The sequence below is a fragment of the Zalophus californianus genome, chromosome 3 (assembly GCF_009762305.2).
Source record: "Zalophus californianus isolate mZalCal1 chromosome 3, mZalCal1.pri.v2, whole genome shotgun sequence".
In the NCBI taxonomy this organism is placed as follows: Eukaryota; Metazoa; Chordata; class Mammalia; order Carnivora; family Otariidae; genus Zalophus; species Zalophus californianus.
This window is the reverse complement of record NC_045597.1, coordinates 138,871,631-138,891,514: the sequence shown is the minus strand read 5'-3', so window position 1 is coordinate 138,891,514 and position 19,884 is coordinate 138,871,631. Positions and strand designations below refer to the sequence as shown.

At 34.3% G+C, this 19,884-nt stretch overlaps 1 protein-coding gene across 4 annotated transcripts in view; it reads left to right on the top strand.

Annotated features, from left to right (window-relative positions):
- LNPK (lunapark, ER junction formation factor) overlaps positions 1-19,884 on the top strand; it is an 84,673-nt gene that overhangs the window by 20,814 nt on the left and 43,975 nt on the right. For all 4 annotated transcript variants that reach the window (XM_027590832.1, XM_027590833.1, XM_027590831.1 and 1 more), the window contains 2 exons: positions 7,572-7,630; positions 15,244-15,284. In XM_027590832.1, coding sequence (XP_027446633.1) covers positions 7,572-7,630; positions 15,244-15,284 — 100 coding nt within the window. The remainder of the gene's footprint in view (positions 1-7,571; positions 7,631-15,243; positions 15,285-19,884) is intronic.

Below are 19,884 nucleotides of genomic sequence, written 5' to 3'. Positions count from 1 at the left end.
TTTGTAGGAGGCTTGTGTGAGTATAGGCGCATGTCTTTCCACATTCCAGGCTATCTAGAATTTTCATAATGATCCGGGATTTAATGTGCTAGTTTGTTCAGCTTTTATCTTTCCCCAGCCAATGGGGTTAGGCAACTGTGTATTTTTTCCTAATACAAAACCTCTTTTCTCTCCTGCCATAGAAACAATGTTCTTTGTAAACAGGGTGTTTCTCAATGGTTTCTCTTTAAGTTCTGTCTTTTCTGTTTTCGTTGTTGGAACCAAACTGAGGAGTTTCTGCCTATAGCACGTGTGTCTTCTTATTGTTATAAATATGGGCTTTAGGCTTTACACTTTGAGAAATTTGTCTTGCTACCGCTTTGTGAGATAAGCAGTTTTCCTTTTCTGCTTGCACTCTTGATCTCCATGATCTCCATTACTTTTGGGAGACTGTCCACATATTTTGAGAGTTGGGTTTTAGCTATATCTTATTTTACCAGGACAGGAATTTGTTTTTGTTTTTGATCTCCTTGTTGTTTAGAATATTTCCTTTTTTTAAAAATCTATTTGAGAGAGAGAGAAAGAGAGAGTGAGCAAGAGAGCACAAGCCACGGGGTGGGGGGAGAGGCAGAGGGAGAAGCAGACTCCCTGCTGAGCCAGGAGCCATATTCGGGGCTCGATCCCAGGATCGTGACCTGAGCCCAAGGCAGACGCTTAACCAAGTGAGCCACCCAGGCGCCCCTGTTTAGACTACTTCTAAGAGGAGAAGAGGGAAATGGAAATTATGCCACTGTTGTCAAAGTAGGACTCAGTAATAGTGTCTTTAATAGCTTCACAAAACATGTTGCTCTATTTTCATAAATTATATTTAATTATTAAGAAAGCAAAAACCGGCCTGGTGATGGGTATTGAGGAGGGCACATTCTGCATGGAGCACTGGGTGTTATGAACAAACAATGAATCATGGAACACTACACCAAAACAAATTATGTAATATATGGTGATTAACATAACAATAAAAAAATAAAAAAAAAAAGAAAGCAAAAACCTTTATTGCAGTAACTAGCACATAGATTTCTGAAGTACCTTTTTCCCCCCTAAACTTTGTTTTAAAAATACAAAAGAATTTCATTTAATTTAGCCTTGAAGATTAACATACTATATATGTTCTGCTGTTCAAGTCTTGAAGGAAATGTATATTGTTTGATAGCTCATTTTCTCCAGCAGTAGTTCTGATAAAAACCAAAAGGAGAACCTCTTGTCTGCAAAGGGGATTACTGTGTTTTATTTTGAAGTAAGGGAGTATATTTCAAATCTTGTAGTTTTTACACTTTGAAAATTATATATGCTTTTGAAAAATAAGAAAATTTACTGATTTCCTATGGAATTCTAGTCACTATCTCTACAGTTCCTTCCAGTGTTCTCTGTTTTCCTGTACTTTTTTTCTTTTTTTCTAAATCATCTCTCTGCTGCCACTATTTCAGCGGGTTTGTAGTGGAGAAATAGTATGAGTTTCCTGTTGTAGGATCCTTGAGAGTTATGAGCAGTATGTCTAACCTCTCCTCTCCCTTCCCTTGATAAGGACAATGCTCAGTGTCTTTTATTGCTTAGGTAGTTGTCTGAGTCATAAAAATGAATCACCACAACATAAAAAACATGTTTTGGTTATCTATTGCTATAATAAGTTGCCCCAGAACTTAGTAGCTTAAAACAACAAATGTTTATTATCTCTCACAGTTTCTGAGGGGCAGGAAGGAATGTGGGAGCAGTTTAGTTGGGTGGTTCTAGCTCAGGGTCTTTATTCATATATAAATTGCAGTTAAGCTGTTGGCTGGAGCTACAGTTACCTCAAGGCTTAACTAAAGATATGGAGAATTTACTTCTAAGCTCACACATGTAGTTTGCAGGCCTCATCTCTTCACTGGCTCTTTGCCAGAGACCTCTGTTTTTTGCCACATGGGACTTCCCATAGAGTTCCCTGAATGTCCTCATGTCATACTAGCTGGCTTCCCTTAGAAGAGAAGAAAGATGGTGAGTGGAAGAGAACTAACATGGAAGCTGCAGTCCTTTATAACCTAATCTTGAAGTTACATACTCTTACTTCTGCCATATTCTATTGGTTACACAGGCCAATACTGGTAAGAGAGGACTACACAAGGTGTAAATACCAGGAGACAGGGTTCACTGGTGACTACCTTGAAGGTGAACTCCCAAGAATAGCAATGAAGTATTTTAGAGTAAAGAAATACCATAAATTCAGATACAATGTTTTTCTTTTCTTTTCTTTTCCTTTCTTTTCTTTTCTTTACCTTCTCTTTACCTTTTCTTTACCTTCTTTTCTTTACCTACCAGGAGCGAGGGCTGGAGGGGCAGAGGGAGAGAGAATTTTTTTTTTTAATTTTTAAAATTCTTTATTTAAATTCAATTTAGTTAGCATATAGTATATTTTACTAGTTTCAAGGGTAGAATTTAGTGACTCATCAGTTGCATATAATAACCATTGCTCTTTATATCAAGTGCCCTCCTTAAGGCCTATCACCTAGTTACCCCATTCCCCCACCCACCTCCCCTCCATCAACCCTCAGTTTGTTTCCTAGAGTTAAGAGTCACTTCTGGTTTGCCTCCCTCTTTGTTTTCATCTTAATTTATTTTCTCTTCCCTTCCTCTATGTTCATCTATTTTTTTTCTTAAATTCTACGTATGAGTGAAATCATGTGGTATTTGTCTTTCTCTGACTGATTTATTTCTCTTAGCATAATACCTGCTAGTTCCATTCACATCATTGCAAATGGCAAGATTTCATTCTTTTTGATGGCTGAGGAATGTTCCACTGTGTATTTATACCACATCTTCTCTATCCATTCATGTGTCGATGGACATCTGGGCTCTTTCCAGACTTTGGCTGTTGCGGACATTGCAGCTATAAACATTGGGGTGCATGTGCCCCTTCAGATCACTATTTTTGTATCCTTCAGATAAATACCTAGTAGTGCAATTGCTGGGTGGTAGGGGTAGTTCTATTTTTAACTTTTTGAGAAACCTCCATACTGTTTTCCAGAGTGGCTGCACCAGTTTGCATTCCCACCAACAGTGTAGGAGGGTTCCCCTTTCTCTGCATCCTTGCCAACATCTGTCATTTCCTGAGTTGTTAATTTTAGCCATTCTAACCAGTGTCAGGTGGTAGCTCATTGTGATTTTGACTTGTATGTCCTTGATGCTGAATGATGTGGAACATTTTTTCATGTGTCTGTTAGTCATTTGTATGTCTTCTTTGAAGAAATCTCTGTTCATGTCTTCTGCCCATTTCTTGACTGGGTTTTTTGTTTATTGGGTGTTGAGTTGGGTAAGTTCTTTATAATGGATACCAGCCCTTTATCTGATAAGACATTTGAAAATATCTTCTCCCATTCTGCCGGTTGTCTTTTCGTTTTGTCGACTATTTCCTTTGCTGTGCAAAAGCTTTTTATCTTGATGAAGTCCCAATAGTTCATTTTTGCTTTTGTTTCCCTTGGCTTTGGAAACGTGTCTAGCAAGAAGTTGCTGTAGCCGAGGTCACAGAGATTGCTGCCTGTATTCTCCTCTAGGATTTTGATGGATTCCTGTCTCACATTTAGGTCTTTCATCCAGTTTTGAATTTATTTTTGTGTATGGTGTAAGAAAGTGGTCCAGTTTCATTCTTCTACATGTGGCTATCCAGTTTTCCCAACACCATTTGTTGAAGAGACTTTTTTCCATTGGATATTCTTTCCTCCTTTGTCAAAGATTAGTTGACCATAGAGTTGAGGGCCCGTTTCTGGGCTCTCTATTCTGTTCCATTGATCTATGTGTCTGTTTTTGTGCCAGTACCATACTGTCTTGATTACAGCTTTGTATTAGAGCTTAAGTCTGGCTTTGTGATGCCACCAGCTTTGGTTTTCTCTTTCAACATTCCTTTGGCTATTCGGGATCTCTTCTGGTTCCATACAAATTTTAGAATTATTTGTTCCAGCTCTGTGAAAAATGTCAGTGGTATTTTGATAGGGATTGCTTTGAATGTATAGATTGCTTTGGGTAGCATAGACATTTTAACAATATTTGTTCTTCCAATCCATGAGCATGGAATGTTTTTCCATTTCTTTGTGTTGTCCTCAATTTCTTTCGTAAGTATGCTGTAGTTTTCCGAGCACAGATCCTTTACCTCTTTGGTTAGGTTTATTCCTAGGTATCTTTGGTTTTTGGTATAATTGTAAATGTATCAAATTTACAATGTATCAAATGTAAAATGTAAAATTCCTTGATTTCTCTTTCTTCTGCTTCATTGTTAGTGTATAGAAATGCAACTGACTTCTGTGCCTTGATTTTATATCCTGTGACTTTGCTGAATTCCTGTATCAGTTCAAGCAATTTTTGGGTGGAGTCTTTTGGGTTTTCCACATAGAGTATCATGTCATCTGCGAAGAGTGAAAGTTTGACTGCTTTCCCTATTTGGATGCCTTTTATTTCTTTTCGTTGTCTGATTGCCGAGGCTAGGACTTCCAGTACTATGTTAAACAGCCGTGGTGAGAGTTGACATCCCTGTTGTATTCCTAACCTCAGGGGAAAAGCCCTCAGTTTTTCCCTGTTGAGGATGATATTCGCTGTGGGTCTTTTGTGTATGGCTTTTATGATATTGAGGTATGTTCCCTCCATCCCTACATGGCGGAGAGTTTTATTTTATCAAGAAAAGATGCTGTATTTTGTCAAATGCTTTTTCTGCATCTATTGAGAGGATCATATGATTCTTGTCCTTTTATTAATGTAGTGTGTCACATTGATTGACTTGAGGATGTTGAACCACCCCTGCAGACCAGGAATAAATCCCACTTGATCATGGTGTATAATCCTTTCAACGTACTGTTGGATCCTATTAGCTCGTATCTTGGTGAGAATTTTTGCATCCATGTTCATCAGGGATATCGGTCTGTAATTCTCCTTTTTGGGGGGGGGTCTTTGTCTGGTTTTGGGATTAAGGTAATGTTGGCCTCGTAGAGTTTGGAAGTTGTCTTTCCATTTCTATTTTCTGGAACAGTTTCAGAAGAATAGGTATTAATTCTTCTTTAAATGTTTAGTAGAATTCCCCTGGGAAGCCATCTGGCCCAGGACTCTTGTTGGGAAATTTTTTTTTACTAATTCAGTTTCTTTGCTGGTTATGGGTCTTTTCAGATTTTCTATTTTTTCTCGTCTCAGTTTTGGTAGTTCATATGTTTCTAGGAATTTATCCATTTCTTCCAGATTGCCTAATTTGTTGGCATATAATTGCTCATAATATTCTCTAATAATTGTTTGTATTTCTTCAGTGTTGATTGTGATCTCTCCTCTTTCATTTATGATTTTATTTATTTGGGTCCTTTCTCTTTTCTTTTTGACAAGTCTGGCTAGGGGCTTATCGATCTTATTAATTCTTCCAAAGAACCAGCTCCTAGTTTCACTGATGTGTTCTAGTGTTTTTTTATTTTTTTATTTCTACATCATTGATTTCTGCTCTAATCTTTATTATTTCTATTCTCCTGCTGGATTTAGGCCTTATTTGCTGTTCTTTTTCCAGTTCCTTTAGGTGTAAGGTTAGGTTGTGTATTTGAGACTTTTCTTGTTTCTTGAGGAAAACCTGTATTGCTATATACTTCCCTCTTAGGACTGCCTTTGCTGCATCCCAAAGGTTTTGAACTGTTTTTATTTTCATTTGTTTCCATGAATTTTTAAAATTCTTCTTTAATTTCCTGGTTGACCCATTCATTCGTCAGTAGGATATCATTTAACCTCCATGTATTTGTGGGCTTCCAAATTTTTTCTTGTAGTTGCAAGTTTTATAGCACTGTGGTCTGAAAATATGCATGATATGATCTCAGTCTTTTTGTACTGGTTGAGACCTGATTTGTGACCCAGTGTGTGATCTGTTTTGGAGAATGTTTTCTGTGCACTTGAGAAGAATGTGTATTCTGCTGCTTTAGGATGAAATGCTCTGAATTTATCTGTGAAGTCCATCTGGTCCAGTGTGTCATTCAAAGCCCTTGTTTCCTTGTTGATCTTCTGCTTAGCTGATCTGTCCATTGCTGTGAGTGGGGAGTTCAAGTCCCCTACTATTATTGTATTGTTATCAATGAGCTTAATTTTATTTTTAATTGGTTTATATATTTAGCTGCTCCCAAGTTAGGGGCATAAATATTAATAATTGTTAGATCTTCTTGTTGGATAGCCCCTTTTATTATAATGTAATAAATATAATCATCTCTTATTAAAGTCTTTGGCTTAAAATATAGTTTGTGTGATATAGGATGGCTACTCCAGCTTTCTTTTGATGTCCATTAGCATGATAAATGGTTCTCTAACCTCCCACTTTCAATCTGGAAGTGTCTGGGTCTAAAATAAGTCTCTTGTAAGCAGTATATTAATGGTTCTTGTTTTTTTAATCCATTCTCATACCCTATGTCTTTTGACTGGAGCATTGAGTCCATTTACATCAGAGTAATTATTGAAGGATATGAATTTAGTGCCATTGTATTACCTGTAAAATCACCATTCTTATGGATTGTCTCTGGTCCTTTCTGGTCTTTGTTACTTTTGGGCTCTCTCTCTGCTCAAAGGACCCCCTTTAATATTTCTTGCAGGGCTGGTTTAGTGTTCACAAATTCCTTTAGTTGTTGTTTGTCCTGGAAACTCTTTATCGGAGAGAGAGAATCTTAAGCAGGCTCTATACCCAGTGCAGAGCTGACCCAGGGCTTGATCACTGGATGGCCCTGAAATCATAACATGAGCCAAAATCAAGAGTTGGATGCTTAATCAACTGCGCCACCCAGGCACCCCTACAGTATTGCTTTTATAAAATTATGAATAATGTTTGTATGCATTCTGCCATGTTCTTTGGAGAAAGAGGTATTTTGCTATATTTACATTGAATTTAAGAGATTATCTTGACAAATTTGTGATTAGGATCATTCTTTGATTTACTTTGAATATCATTTGATGTTTTACTGATGTAAGGCCCAAAGAATTCTCATAAAAATCTTTGAAAGATGGTGTTTAGCTAAGTTTACTTATCAAGTACTTATTTGAAGGTAAGCTTTTTTTCTTCTAGATAGCTCAATTTATTTAGTAGAGAAGATCCTTCGAATGTTAAGTAATAGGGAAGTAGTAATAACTTACATTTGTACAATGTGCTGGATTTGGGGTAAAATGTGATTTTGCCTGAGTACATGGGAATAGACAGATTTTTGGAGTTGATGCTTAGTAAGAAGGGATTCTATAATTTGTTTTTTGGGGGGGGGAGTTTCATAGACCCCTTACAGAGTGATGAACACAGTGGTCTCTCAGAGAAATACACTTACGCACACAAAGGCAATTTCATAATTCTGGGGTACCCTAAGAAGGTCTGTGGATTTTAGATTGAGAACTCTTTTGAAAGCAGATGTAGACCTCTGATGTCTTTGAATGAAAGAGTACTTCCTGGTTTTCAAAATATAAAGGGAAGCACTGTACTGAACTCTAACTGGAAATGTATATTTGTTTTCATTTTATAAGGCTTCTAATTCACTTACCCTAATGATGGGTTTTGTTTCTCAATTTTGCTTCCTCTGTAGCATCTGGAGCATAAGAACAGTGCTTATTTTCTTCTTTTCCAAGAGAACAGAAAGAAATAGTAAGTTTAATTTCTAAGTTTTTATAAATACATTTTAAAAAACACCTTCTTATAGTGCATTGGTTTGTAACTGAATGTAACTGAAATGGTGTATTGAAATGACAGTCTTGTAAATATTGAAGGGTTGTTTACTGTCAAGCATTTTGAATAATCAAGAAGATTCTCTTTTTCATTTGTATTATTTTTGTCTTGTTCATTTAGAATTTTTTTACACAAAAAATTCATTTCATTAATTCATCTCTTACATTGAGAGAAAGTATTTGTTAATCTTTATACAAAACTTACATTATTATAGAGTAGAATATAGACATCTTTTGATTTATTCTATTAATTGTACCTTTCTCTTTAACCTCACAGCTCCTAGGCTTTTGTTTTTATGGAAATATGCAAATTATGATAATAGTTCCTTCTGTATTCTGTGTCTATAGATTTTAAAGTTTTTCAGGTCTTAAAAGTATGAGTTATAATTAAATAAAGATATATAAATTTCATTTAAATGTACTTTATTGTGACTTCTTTCTTGTTTTAACTTTTCATTGTGGAAAATTTCACATACAAAATTACATATACAAAAGTAGGGTGAATAGTATAAGTCCTCGTATACCTATCATACAACGTAAACAGTCATCAACTCATGCTTAGTCTTGTTTAATTTTTAACCCCACCTACTTATCTACCTACTGTATTATTTTGAAGTATATCCCAGTTATATCTATCCATGACAGGCTTTTTAAAAAAATGCATTATACAATACATTATAATTAATATAATGTAATACATTATCATATCTGAAAAAGAATTCTTAATATCATAAAATATTAAATATATTTTGTTTGATTCAAGATCCAAATAAGGTTCATACAGATATATGACTTTCAAACTTCCCCCCCTGAGTTATGACTTCTCTTCAACCTGGTTTAGGCTCACTGGACTAGCCCAATGACCATTCCTTGCAGATACCCTTGATTCCTTTGCCCCTCTTTTCCATCCTACTTGTCTGGCAAAAACTGTACCTTCTTTAAATACTATTATATGCTTATCTGTGACTGGCAAAACTCTATCCTGGTTAAAAACTTTTATAAGCTTAATCTATCTCTGCATCAGAAAAGCTAAATTTATTAGAGGAAAATCATACAGCATAGTGACTAGACTTATTTTTTATTTTGTTAAAAAGATTATATATTTTTTATTTATTTGAGAGAGAGTGCATGAGTTGGGGGGGGGATGGAGGAGCAGAGGGAAAGGGAGAAGCAGACTCCCTGCTGAGCAGGGAGCCTGATGTGGGGCTGGATTCCAGGATCATGACCTGAGCCAAAGGCAGATGCTTAACTGACTGAGCCACCCAGTGCCCCTGACCAGACTTATTTTAAATCTATGATTGTAAATACATGTACTGCTGCACAGTCCTATTTCATAGTTCCCTAGAAAATTTGCTTTTTTCTCTTTGAGAGTATTTTTTTGAGATTGTATTTCTCTTCAAATAACTAATACCTGCCTTCCTACAAAAAAACAAAAACCAAACCAAAATAAAACCAACCAACCAATCAAATAAAAATTAAAAATTCACAGATAAGCAAAATCGCACAAAAATCTACCTGGCCACTCTCATGTGATAGTCTTACTTTATGGAGAAAATAGATATAAACAGATGAGAGCTACCTCCACCACCAAATATATCAAGTTAGCTCCATCTGTTGCTCAGTATGTTGTCATCCTTCAATGGTAGTCTGGAAAACTGGCCTTGATTCTATCTATGGCTAAGCCCTCCATTTATGCTTTGGATTCTGGATATTCTGGCCATCTCAAGAACTTTGTTCTTGCAGTTATCTCTTCCTGCAGTTATCCTCTTTTGTATTAACTATTTCTATTGGATTGTCTCTATTGGTGTATAATCTCGCTTCCATATAATCAACTAAGGGGGAGAAACCCTATCCTGACTTCATATTCCCTTTAATCTACCATGCATTTCTCTCTCCCCTTCAGAGTCCAATCATCTCTACCTCCACAGTTATTTCAGATCTGAACTTCTAACCTGCTTTACTACAACTACTGTTCTAATTCAGGTGATCATCATCTCCTACTTGTACTAGGAGTGGCTTCCTAACTAGTCTATTTTTAAGGTATAAATTAATTGTGTCTTTTCTGCTTCAAATTCTCTAATGGCTTCCCATGGGAGCCATAGTAAATCTGAATTCTTTTAGCCTACTTTCTGGCGTATGCCCATTCGCTAACTTCATCTCTCTCTACTCTTCTTTTTTCACTTTTGCTCCAGCCACACTGGCTGTCTTTTTGTCCTACAGATAAGTTTTAATTCTCTGAACCTCGGTTTCCTAATTTGTAAAGTGGAAACATGTATTATCATCATCATAAATGTGAAATATTTGTTTAGGAAGGATTATTATGAGTATCAAGTGAAACTACCAAAGTATATAAAAACTGCGAAGTGTTAATATACATGTGGGCTGATGGTAGTGATTTTTCTTTTTTAAAATAATTTTTTATTGTTATGTTAATCACCATACATTACATCATTAGTTTTTGATGTAGTGTTCCATGATTCATTGTTTGTGCATAACACCCAGTGCTCCACGCAGAATGTGCCCTCTTTAATACCCATCACCAGGCTAACCCATCCCCCCAACCCCCCTCCCCTCGAGAACCCTCAGTTTGTTTTTCAGAGTCCATCGTCTCTCATGGTTTGTCTCCCCCTCTGACTTACTGCCCTTCATTCTTCCTCTCCTGCTATCTTTTCTGTTCCTTATTCTTTTTTATTTTTCTTGTCTTTTTAATTTTTCTTGTCTTATTTAATGGGTTAGGACTCAGTATAATAGTGAGTTGAAGTGGGAGTAGCAGATTCCTTGTTTAGTTCCTGATTCTCAGTGGAAAAGCTTTTAATGTTTATCAATAAGTATGATGTTTGCTGTGGTTTTAAAAAATATTGATAACTTACTATCAGATTAAGGAAATTAAGCTTATGGTGTTGTTTCCAGTGATATTTTGTAATATGGTAGATGCCAGGAGGACAGGAAGAAGTTTAAAGCAAATATGCTCTCTGACCTCATGGAATTAACAAAATAGTAGAAAATATAAGAGTGCTTGGATATAATATAATATATATATAACATATATATATTAATATTCTCTTTTGTATTGTATAGGATATATAATATAATATAAGAGTGCTTGGAAACACCTTTCTAAGGAAATTAAATGTATGAATATTTTAACTTACAAATAGGCACATCAGAACGTGGTTATTATATCATGGAACTCTACATCAAAAACTAATGATGTAATATATGGTGATCAACATAACATAATAAAATAAAATTAAAAAAAATAAAGGGATTGCTTTAAAAATTTATTTCAGGGACCCTTTTATTTAAAAAAATTTACTAATTCATTTGAATAGGTATTACATGTACATTTAAAATAGACTTCAGAAAAGATTATCTTACAGTCCTACATAAATTTCTTTTTTAGCATAAAGTCAGGTGTACTATATATGTTTAAGCCTGAAGCTATTGATTGTGTCCTTGCTTTTTGTTCTCTATTAGTTTATTTCCTTTGTTTTATACCTTGGACCTAGTATAGATTAAGGGTTGGCAAACTATAGCCTGTGGGCCAAGTCCTGCCCACCACCCTGTACAAGTCATGATTTAAGAATGATTTTTAGGGGCGCCTGGGTGGCTCAGTTGGTTAAGCATCTGCCTTTCAAGGTCCTGGGATCGAGCCCCGCATCAGGCTCCCTTCTCCTCAGGGAGCTTGCTTCTCCCTTGGCTACTCCCCCTGCTTGTGCTCTCTTTCTGTCTGTCAAATAAATAAATAAATAAAAATCTTTAAAAAAATGATTTTTACATTTTTAAATCATTGGAAAATTCAAAAGAATATTTTTTGATATTATATTTATTGAATTTGAAATTCAATTTTTTGTTTTTATTGGAGCAAAACACTGCCCATTCATTTAAATGTTGTCCGTAGCTGCTTTCATCCTACAGTGGCAGAGTTAAGTAGTTGTGACAAACTGTATGTAGTGCTCTCAACACTTCAGACTGTTGGAGGATGTACAACAGATCACACTGACAAAATTATAACTTGACATTTCATGTGCCGTATATATTGTGACAATTTTAGTTTTTTTTTAAATTACCAGTGCATACTCAACATGCAAAAACAACAAAAGAAGAAAAGGTTGGACTTTGAATGTTGCATTTTTGGGCACAGTGGACTGTGGATTATTTTGTTATCAAAACACAAAGCATTGTATTTATTATTCAGTGACATTATAGCTGTGCTAAAAGAATACAAATATACATTGACATTACCATAGTAAGTACTCATGACATTCCCAACTCACAGAAAAGCAATGGTCAGAAAAATTAGAGCTTTTAAAATGGAATATCTCATCATAGCTGAATTTCTTCATAAAAATAAAAAGTGAAAACGGAGCTTCAACCAAATAAGTTTCTGAGTGGCTTATTAATGAAGCAGGGAAAGTCATTTATTTACCGATGGTGAATTAATTAAATTGTGTTCATTGCAGCAGCTGAAAAAATGTGTTCAGAGAAGGTATACTTGCTTAATTAGTAAGTAGCCTTTTGGCAAGAACAATTGCTTGAAGAACTGAGAATATTGGAAGCAAAATAGTCAATTTAAAAACATGGCAAATGACTTAAAGTGATCTTCCTTGGCTCTGATATAGCTCAGTTGTAGTTTATTTGAGGAATCAATACTGACCTTGAAGTTATTGAATTAACTTCTATGTAAAGTCTGTGTAAAACAACTCTAGGACAGAATATTTTCAAAGTTGAAAAAATGCCAATTCAGTACAACCTGAAGTGGAATCTGCTAAGATGTATTATAAATATTGGTGGTAAAATATTTCCAAAGAAGATATACAGATGGCCAACAGACACATGAAAAGATGCTCAACATCACCAATCATCAGGGAAGTGCAAATCAAAACTACAATGAGCTATCACCTCACACCTGTTAGAGAGGCTAAAATCAAAAAAGATAAGAAACAAGTTTTGGTGAGGATATGGGGAAAAAGGAACCCTTGTGCACTGTTGGGAATGTAAATTGGTACAGCCACTGTGGAGAATAGTTTGGAGGTTTCTCAAAAAATTAAAAATAGAAATACCATATGATCCAGTAATTCAACTATTGGGTATTTACCCGGAAAAAAATGAAAACACCAACTCAAAAAGATATATGCACCCCTAAGTTTATTACAGCACTATTTGCAGTAACCACAGAAGTAACTGAAGTGTCCATCAATAGACAAATGGATAAGGAAAATGTGGTGTGTAGGTAAATATATACATATACAATGGAATATTAGCCATAAAAAAGGATGAGACTGTGCCGTTTGAGAAAACATAGACTTAGAGGGTATTATGGTAAGTGAAATAAGTCAGACTGAGAAAGACAAATAACATATAATTCTACTCATAAATGGAATCTAAAAAAAATGAATAAACAAACAAAAGGCAGAATCAGGCCTGTAAATACAGAGAATAAACTGATGATTGCTAGAGGAGAGGGGGGTGGGCGATTGAGCAAAATGGGTGAAGGGGAGAGGGAGATATAGGCCTTGAGTTATGGAGTGAGTAGGTCATGGGAATAAAAGGCACAGCATAAAGAATACAGTCAGTGATACTGTAATAGTGGTGTAATGGGATAGATGGCCGCTACATTTGTGAACATAGCATAATGTATAAACTTGTCAAATCACTAAGTTGTATACCTGAAACTAATGTAGCATTGTGTGTCAACTATACTAAAAAATGTGGGAAGCAGAAAAATGCTTATTTGGATTAATTTACAAACTTGTGAAACTTAAGCATTTAAATTTTGTGGTTATTCATTGTGTTATGTGACAGTAGGTACTTTGCTGAGCATATTTGAACTGACCAGGTGTTATTAAATTAGTGTCAATGTGGAACTTCATTTACTCTCATGAACTTGACTATTGTCAGTTATGTGAACTTTAATCAGAAATAGAAACTATCGTAACCTGCCCAGTCCCACAGCAGTTTGATGGCTCAGCAGTGGTAAAGTTTTATCGTGATATTTTGAGCTCAGGGCCTAGAGTGTAATATTTCTGCCTGAAAAGAATCACCTTCAACCACTGTGATCGAATGCTGACTGGCTTTGGAAAATTAGCTTTTGCTGCAGAGTTGATAGTGGTCCTTAATGAATTCAACCTAAGATTGCAAGACAAACAGTCCTTATGTGCAAAACCTATACTGCTATGAAGTCATTTAGAAAACAAATACCATTGTAATGACACAAAGTAATTTTTAAAAAAGACTGCGAAAAGCTAAAACAAGAAGCAAGATCTCCATTCCCCCAGAAATTTGCAGCAAGTACATGATCCAAGCTCAAACGATAGTTCCAGCAGTGTTTTTCACACTTGATCTTAGCCAAAAGAGAAGCAATCCAGCAGTGATTTTCAGACTTCAAGAAGTGCAAAGGAAATTTCCATATTTCAAAATCCATTTAACTGTACAATTGAGGGGCTTCCACTTATCTTCAGTTGGAAGTGATTAACGTGCAACATAATGATAAGAAAAGGCAAATATCAACAGAAGAATTAAAGAATTCTATAAATGCCTTCCAAACAATGACTACTCAATTAAAATCATGTGCTTGAGGATTGATTTCAGTATTTAGCAGTACCTATATGTGTGAAAAAACATTTTCAAAAATCAGATGTGTAAAATCCTATGACAGATCAACATCGACATATTAATATTTGCAATCAGTTTTGATGATAGGGAACATTAACTTTGAACCTCATTTAAGTGAAATGTTATCTACTTACCCAAAAGAAAATAATTCTATTCTTTTCAGTGATAGACCTATGTTACAAAAAATTGAGCTCAATTATTATTGCATTTGAATTTTGTCAATAAAGACTTGTGGAAATTTGTTTACTCTTTTGCTTTAAAAGTACTGATTTGATTTTGTACTGATTTGATTTTGCCTTTTGGCCCATAATGCCGAAAATATTTACTGTCCGGCCTTTTATAGAAAAAGTTTGCTGAATTCTGGATTAAGGGATAAATATTTGGTTGGTCTTCTGTAACTATAGATGACTATTCTCTTTAAATAGATGTTAGCAGACTTTTTTTTCCCCTTTAGTAGTAAGTCGGCTAACACATTAAAAACTAAAATATTTTGAAAAATTATAGTACAATCTTTGTATAAGTTTGTATTTGGATTTTTACATAAATAATATACTTTGCTTTGGGTATTCAGGTGTTTGCTACTCTAGAAGTTTAATGAAGAAATAATTTTATCTATAAATTTAAAAATTAATAATTACTTATTCTATTTGATAAAATGTTTTGGTCTTTTTAAATTTTGAAAGTTTTATTCTATATAAAGTCAATTTTTCCCTATTTAGCTTTGTAATATGTAGGCAACAATATGGAATATATATGTATAAAGATTGAGATAATTTTTATCTGTACACATCAGTGAGAAATTCTAAGATAAGAAAGTTTTCTTATGGTTGCTTAACATATATTATTTGGCATATTATTTTTAAGGTATCTAAGTATCTTAATATCTGATTTAGCTTTGATTTAAATCTTGTTTTCTAGATGAAGCACTGGATGATTTAAAATCCCAGAAGAAAAAAATAGTAAGTTAACTTAACTTAAAATTAATTTATATAAAACAAATACGTAAGAACTGAATGCAGTGTTTATCTGTTATACGTTATGACCATCCAAGTAACAAGTATGCTTTTAGATAGCATTTTAATGATGAAGCTAAATTATGAATATTTTTGCTAGTTAATAATGATTGACAGGAAAAGTAGTTATGTGGACTGTTTTTGAATCTGAGAATCTTTGCAGTTGGAAGCTGAGAAGCAAGTAAATGAATCATTGGAGGATTAAATGAGGCAGAGGGGTAAAAAGGTGGGTATCCAGATTGATTATTAGGATTTAAAAAAGGATCATCTATCTACATATGTCACTTCTCAGGTTTTCTAGACACAGTAAGGCTAGGTAAGGCTAGGAGAGAGGGAATCAAGAAGGTTGGTTGTAAAAGTCAAATTTAACGTGAAAAGGCTGAAGGAAGGGGGAAAGAAAGAATTTTTTTCTTTCATTTTCTATCAGTAGCTCTGATCACATGGGTATCTTGTGGGGCCAGATAGATGCGTCCTTCAGATGTTTGGAAAGGGGGCCAAGCATAAGAGAAGAAGAGCCCTAGATATTTAGAGGGTGTTATCATACTCTCTAATAAGTGAATTGAACTTGTGTTTGACTTGAATTTATATATGCTTTTTTATATAATTATTTTTGAAGTATGAAAATGATAATTTTCATAACAATGGCTTGTTATGTAGAAACTTATTTAATGAAATTTAATCAGATGCATATGATCAGTGTATTTTAGTGTAACATGTAATAAGTAACAATTATGTATGAAACTAATAAAAAGTATGAAGGTTAAGATTAATGTAAAAATTGTTCTGTGAGGGCGCCTGGCTGCCTTGGTTGGTAGAGCATGCAACTCTTGATCTTGGGGTTATGAGTTCAACCCCCACATTGGGCCTAGAGCTTAAAAAAAATTGTTTTGTGAATTGGTAATAAAAGACACTGGTCTTGAGGGTTTAAGTGCTTGAAAAATAAAGGAACTTTAATTCTGAGAGGATTTCCTCTTTCTTTGAGCTTCTTCAGTGTTCTGTGAGTTATTTATCAACATTGCATTGACATTTTTAATGGTCCTGAAACATAGAAATATTCCCTTATTTCTTATTATATTTCTTGCATTCCATGCATTATGTAACAGCCAGAAATTCAAAGTGAGGAAATACTGATGGTTCTCAGTAATATAGAAGTTGTGATGTGATTGGCTTGGTTTGCTGATGTGATAAAAAGAAGAGCTGATAGAGGTGATCGGAGCCAAGCCCCACTTGTACCACAATGGAGAAATTTTTATTAAAGTAGAAAATAGAAGGAGGAAGACAAAGAAAAAAGAAGAAAATTAAAAAAAAATTTAAGTGAAGAGAAGCTGACCCAGTTTCAGTGCTATCACATGACCAGAAAGCAGAATCTTGGAGAACAGGTGATTGGGCAAAAACTTAGTAAGTAACGGATCCGACTTGGAACTCTGTGAAAAGACAAGCCAAGCTATTTACTTCTTTAATAGCCCTTGAAGGAATCACAACATAAAGCTGCTTCATCTAGGCCTCACAGTTGGAAAATTCAGTTCAGGGTCAACAGTTGTCTTTATCTAAATGGTTCAAGAGGCGTCAATATTACAGAATAGTTTAGTGTGTCATATATCTTGCAGTATGATTAAAGAAAAATAAGTTGGCTGCTCCAACTCATTTTATTAATTAGGGAACACAATTTGCATTGACTTGACTGTTGTTGGTTATGACTGTTGCTACTAGAAACTAGTCCCTGGCCTTTATTACTCAAGCTCTTAATAGAGCTGCTTTGTTTGAGTTGCTTTATACTTTGTTTAGAACAATAGGTGTTAAGGATGACCGTTAGTAAGGAGTATGGTGCTTGCTGATCATTGTGCTGGTAATGAGAGGAAAAAGAAGGGGTACTACTTTTGAACAAAAGCTAAATGTAATCAAATTGATCTTGTTCATGGATATTTAAGTTTAAACTCTACATTTTTTAGCTTTAAAAATATTTTTATTATTGAAATGCCTGTAGGAAAATAACTGTCAGTCTAAAATTACCCAACTCCTATCCCTCCTCTTTCAATAACAAGATGAACACAAATTACATTTACTACTTGACATTTATTAAAGGTGGTTTCCTTAGGGATGCATCTCTTTATTCTGAATAGATTTGTAATATAATTTGTAATTTGTATAAGTGTAATTTGTAAGAATGAACATGAATTATTAATTGATTAAAAAGTTAAATTAGGAAAATTAGTATCTTGACAATGTTTTAAATCAAGGACTTAATGTATTTATTTATTAAAATAAAACTAAGGATCTTTATCTAAAAATCTCCCAAGTTTAGATGTGTACATTTTGCTACTCAAAAAAAGTTCAGCTTTTTAAAAAAAATTAGTTTAATAGGTAATCCCTTTGCATCCATGAGCATTCCATCAAAACAGTTCAAAATCAAGATCCATCAAAACACGAGTTGAAATTTAAGTGGGTTCATGAAAATGCTGTACTTTTCCAAGAATAGTATTTCTGTTTTTTTTTTTTTTTTTTAGATTTTTTTTATTTATTTCAGAGAGCGCGTGAGGGGCGTGGGGGGTGGGAGATGAGCAGGGCGGAGGGAGAGGAGAGGGAAGGGAAGGGAGAGAATCTCTAGCAGGCTCCAGAGGCGGGGCTGGGTCTCATGACCTTGAAATCATGACCTGAGTGGAAACCAAGAGTCGACCTACTGAGCTCAGCTGACTGAGGTACCCAAGTGCCCCTTAAGAATAGTATTTGTATGTGGTAATTCCTTTCTGGCATTTCTCAGGAATTTATGTTTTTCTGAATCCTGAGAAAAATCATTTGAGAAATTAGGAACATGGGAGGAAGTGTTATAATTCTCTGAGTATTATAACCTAACAATAAACTACAAATGTTACTGGTTCAAAGGAATCCACTAATGCCAGTTGAAAGAAAGAGCAAGAAATACTGACATGCTGAGCTATAGGTTAATATGGATATTTGTGGGAACAGGACAGGAGCATGCAGTAGAGAAGTCTTACAATCTGATTAATCAGTCAGTCTTGCTTTTGTGGCCATATTATGTTTTATGGGCCCCGTCTCTTGTTAATGGTGAGTTATTCTTGCAAATAAGTAATAATAAGCTTATACACATGGTATATTTTATGTACAGTCCTGTGAATGACATCCCATGAAATAAATTTTAGAAGCAAAAAAGTCCTTAAATTAGCAAGTTCAGCATGTAATTCTGACTTCACTAGACTAGAAGTTTCAAATGTTACATTTTTATATTACCCAATAATGTTTGCTGCCATTTTCCAGTATTTGAATATTCACTGTAGGCTACAGATCTTTGTAAATACTTTAACAGAAGAACTACAGAGAGAAAAGATGTGACTATTATTTTGGAGTACTCCTATGTGAAATCAGAAAATGATGTAAAATCTAACTAGTAAAAACAATATTGATTTCAGCAGTATAACCAAAATCAGGGTAAGCAGACAGTATTTTCATCATTGTGAAAAAGATGAGTTTAAATAATGCTACATGTACCCTAACACTTTGAGTTGAAGATGCTTTGGGGCATACCCCTAATAGTTTGACCAGTCAATATGTAACAAAAGAAATTTTTCTACATCTAGAATATCTGCCACAAAGCAAAGATCAAGAATATTGGATAGAGCAATTGATGTTTTGTGTGTTTTAAAATTTTATTTCAAGAATGATAATTTAAATATTAAATATTTGCAGGACTGCCTTTTAAAATTAAAAAATTTTTTCTGACATTTGTATTAATGTTCCCTTCTTTTAATCTTATCTATGATAAAATGTCTATATCAAGTAGAAATAATTTTTACATGTTATTGAAATATATAATCTTGTCAAAATATTGATTCATAATAAACTGTTTATTATTTTCTTTTTTAAATAAAAAGCCCTGAAACTTTTGGTATAATGTATCACAGAAGAACAATTCACTCATCTTTATATTATTCATTACTATTTAAAATTAAAAAAAATATTATGAAAAACACAAAACAACTTATACTTTAGGGAATTCTGAGAATCTAGTATTTCATTCCTGAATCCTGGGATGGATATGTGGGGTATTTGGAAACACTGCTGTTTTCCGACCCATTCTGAATAATTGGGTTATCACTAAAGATTATGTGTTATTGTGTTAGGTACTGTTATAGGCTCTCTCTCTTATATTATTATATTTAAAGTGCCTAACAGTGCTATGAAGAAAATATTAGTGTATCTGCTTTACAGAAAGAGAAACCAAGGGCAGTGGAATTGCTCAAAGTCTTTCTAGGTAATTAAGAATAGAGATGTGCTTTGAACCCAGATTTTTTCTGGCTTCAGAGTTTAAAATTTGTTTTTTACACTGGTCAGAATGTCTCTATTTAAAGAAGTTATTCACTTAAAATGTTGTATGGATACATGTGTTTATTAAGCTATTTGAAAAATTTTTGTTAGAAGTGCTAAAGAAAAGGGGAATAGATTTACATCTTTTAGTGCTTTACAAAATGACTTTATTGAAGATACTTTACATAAACATAGACATAAACATGAATACTTGCTGAATGATGTA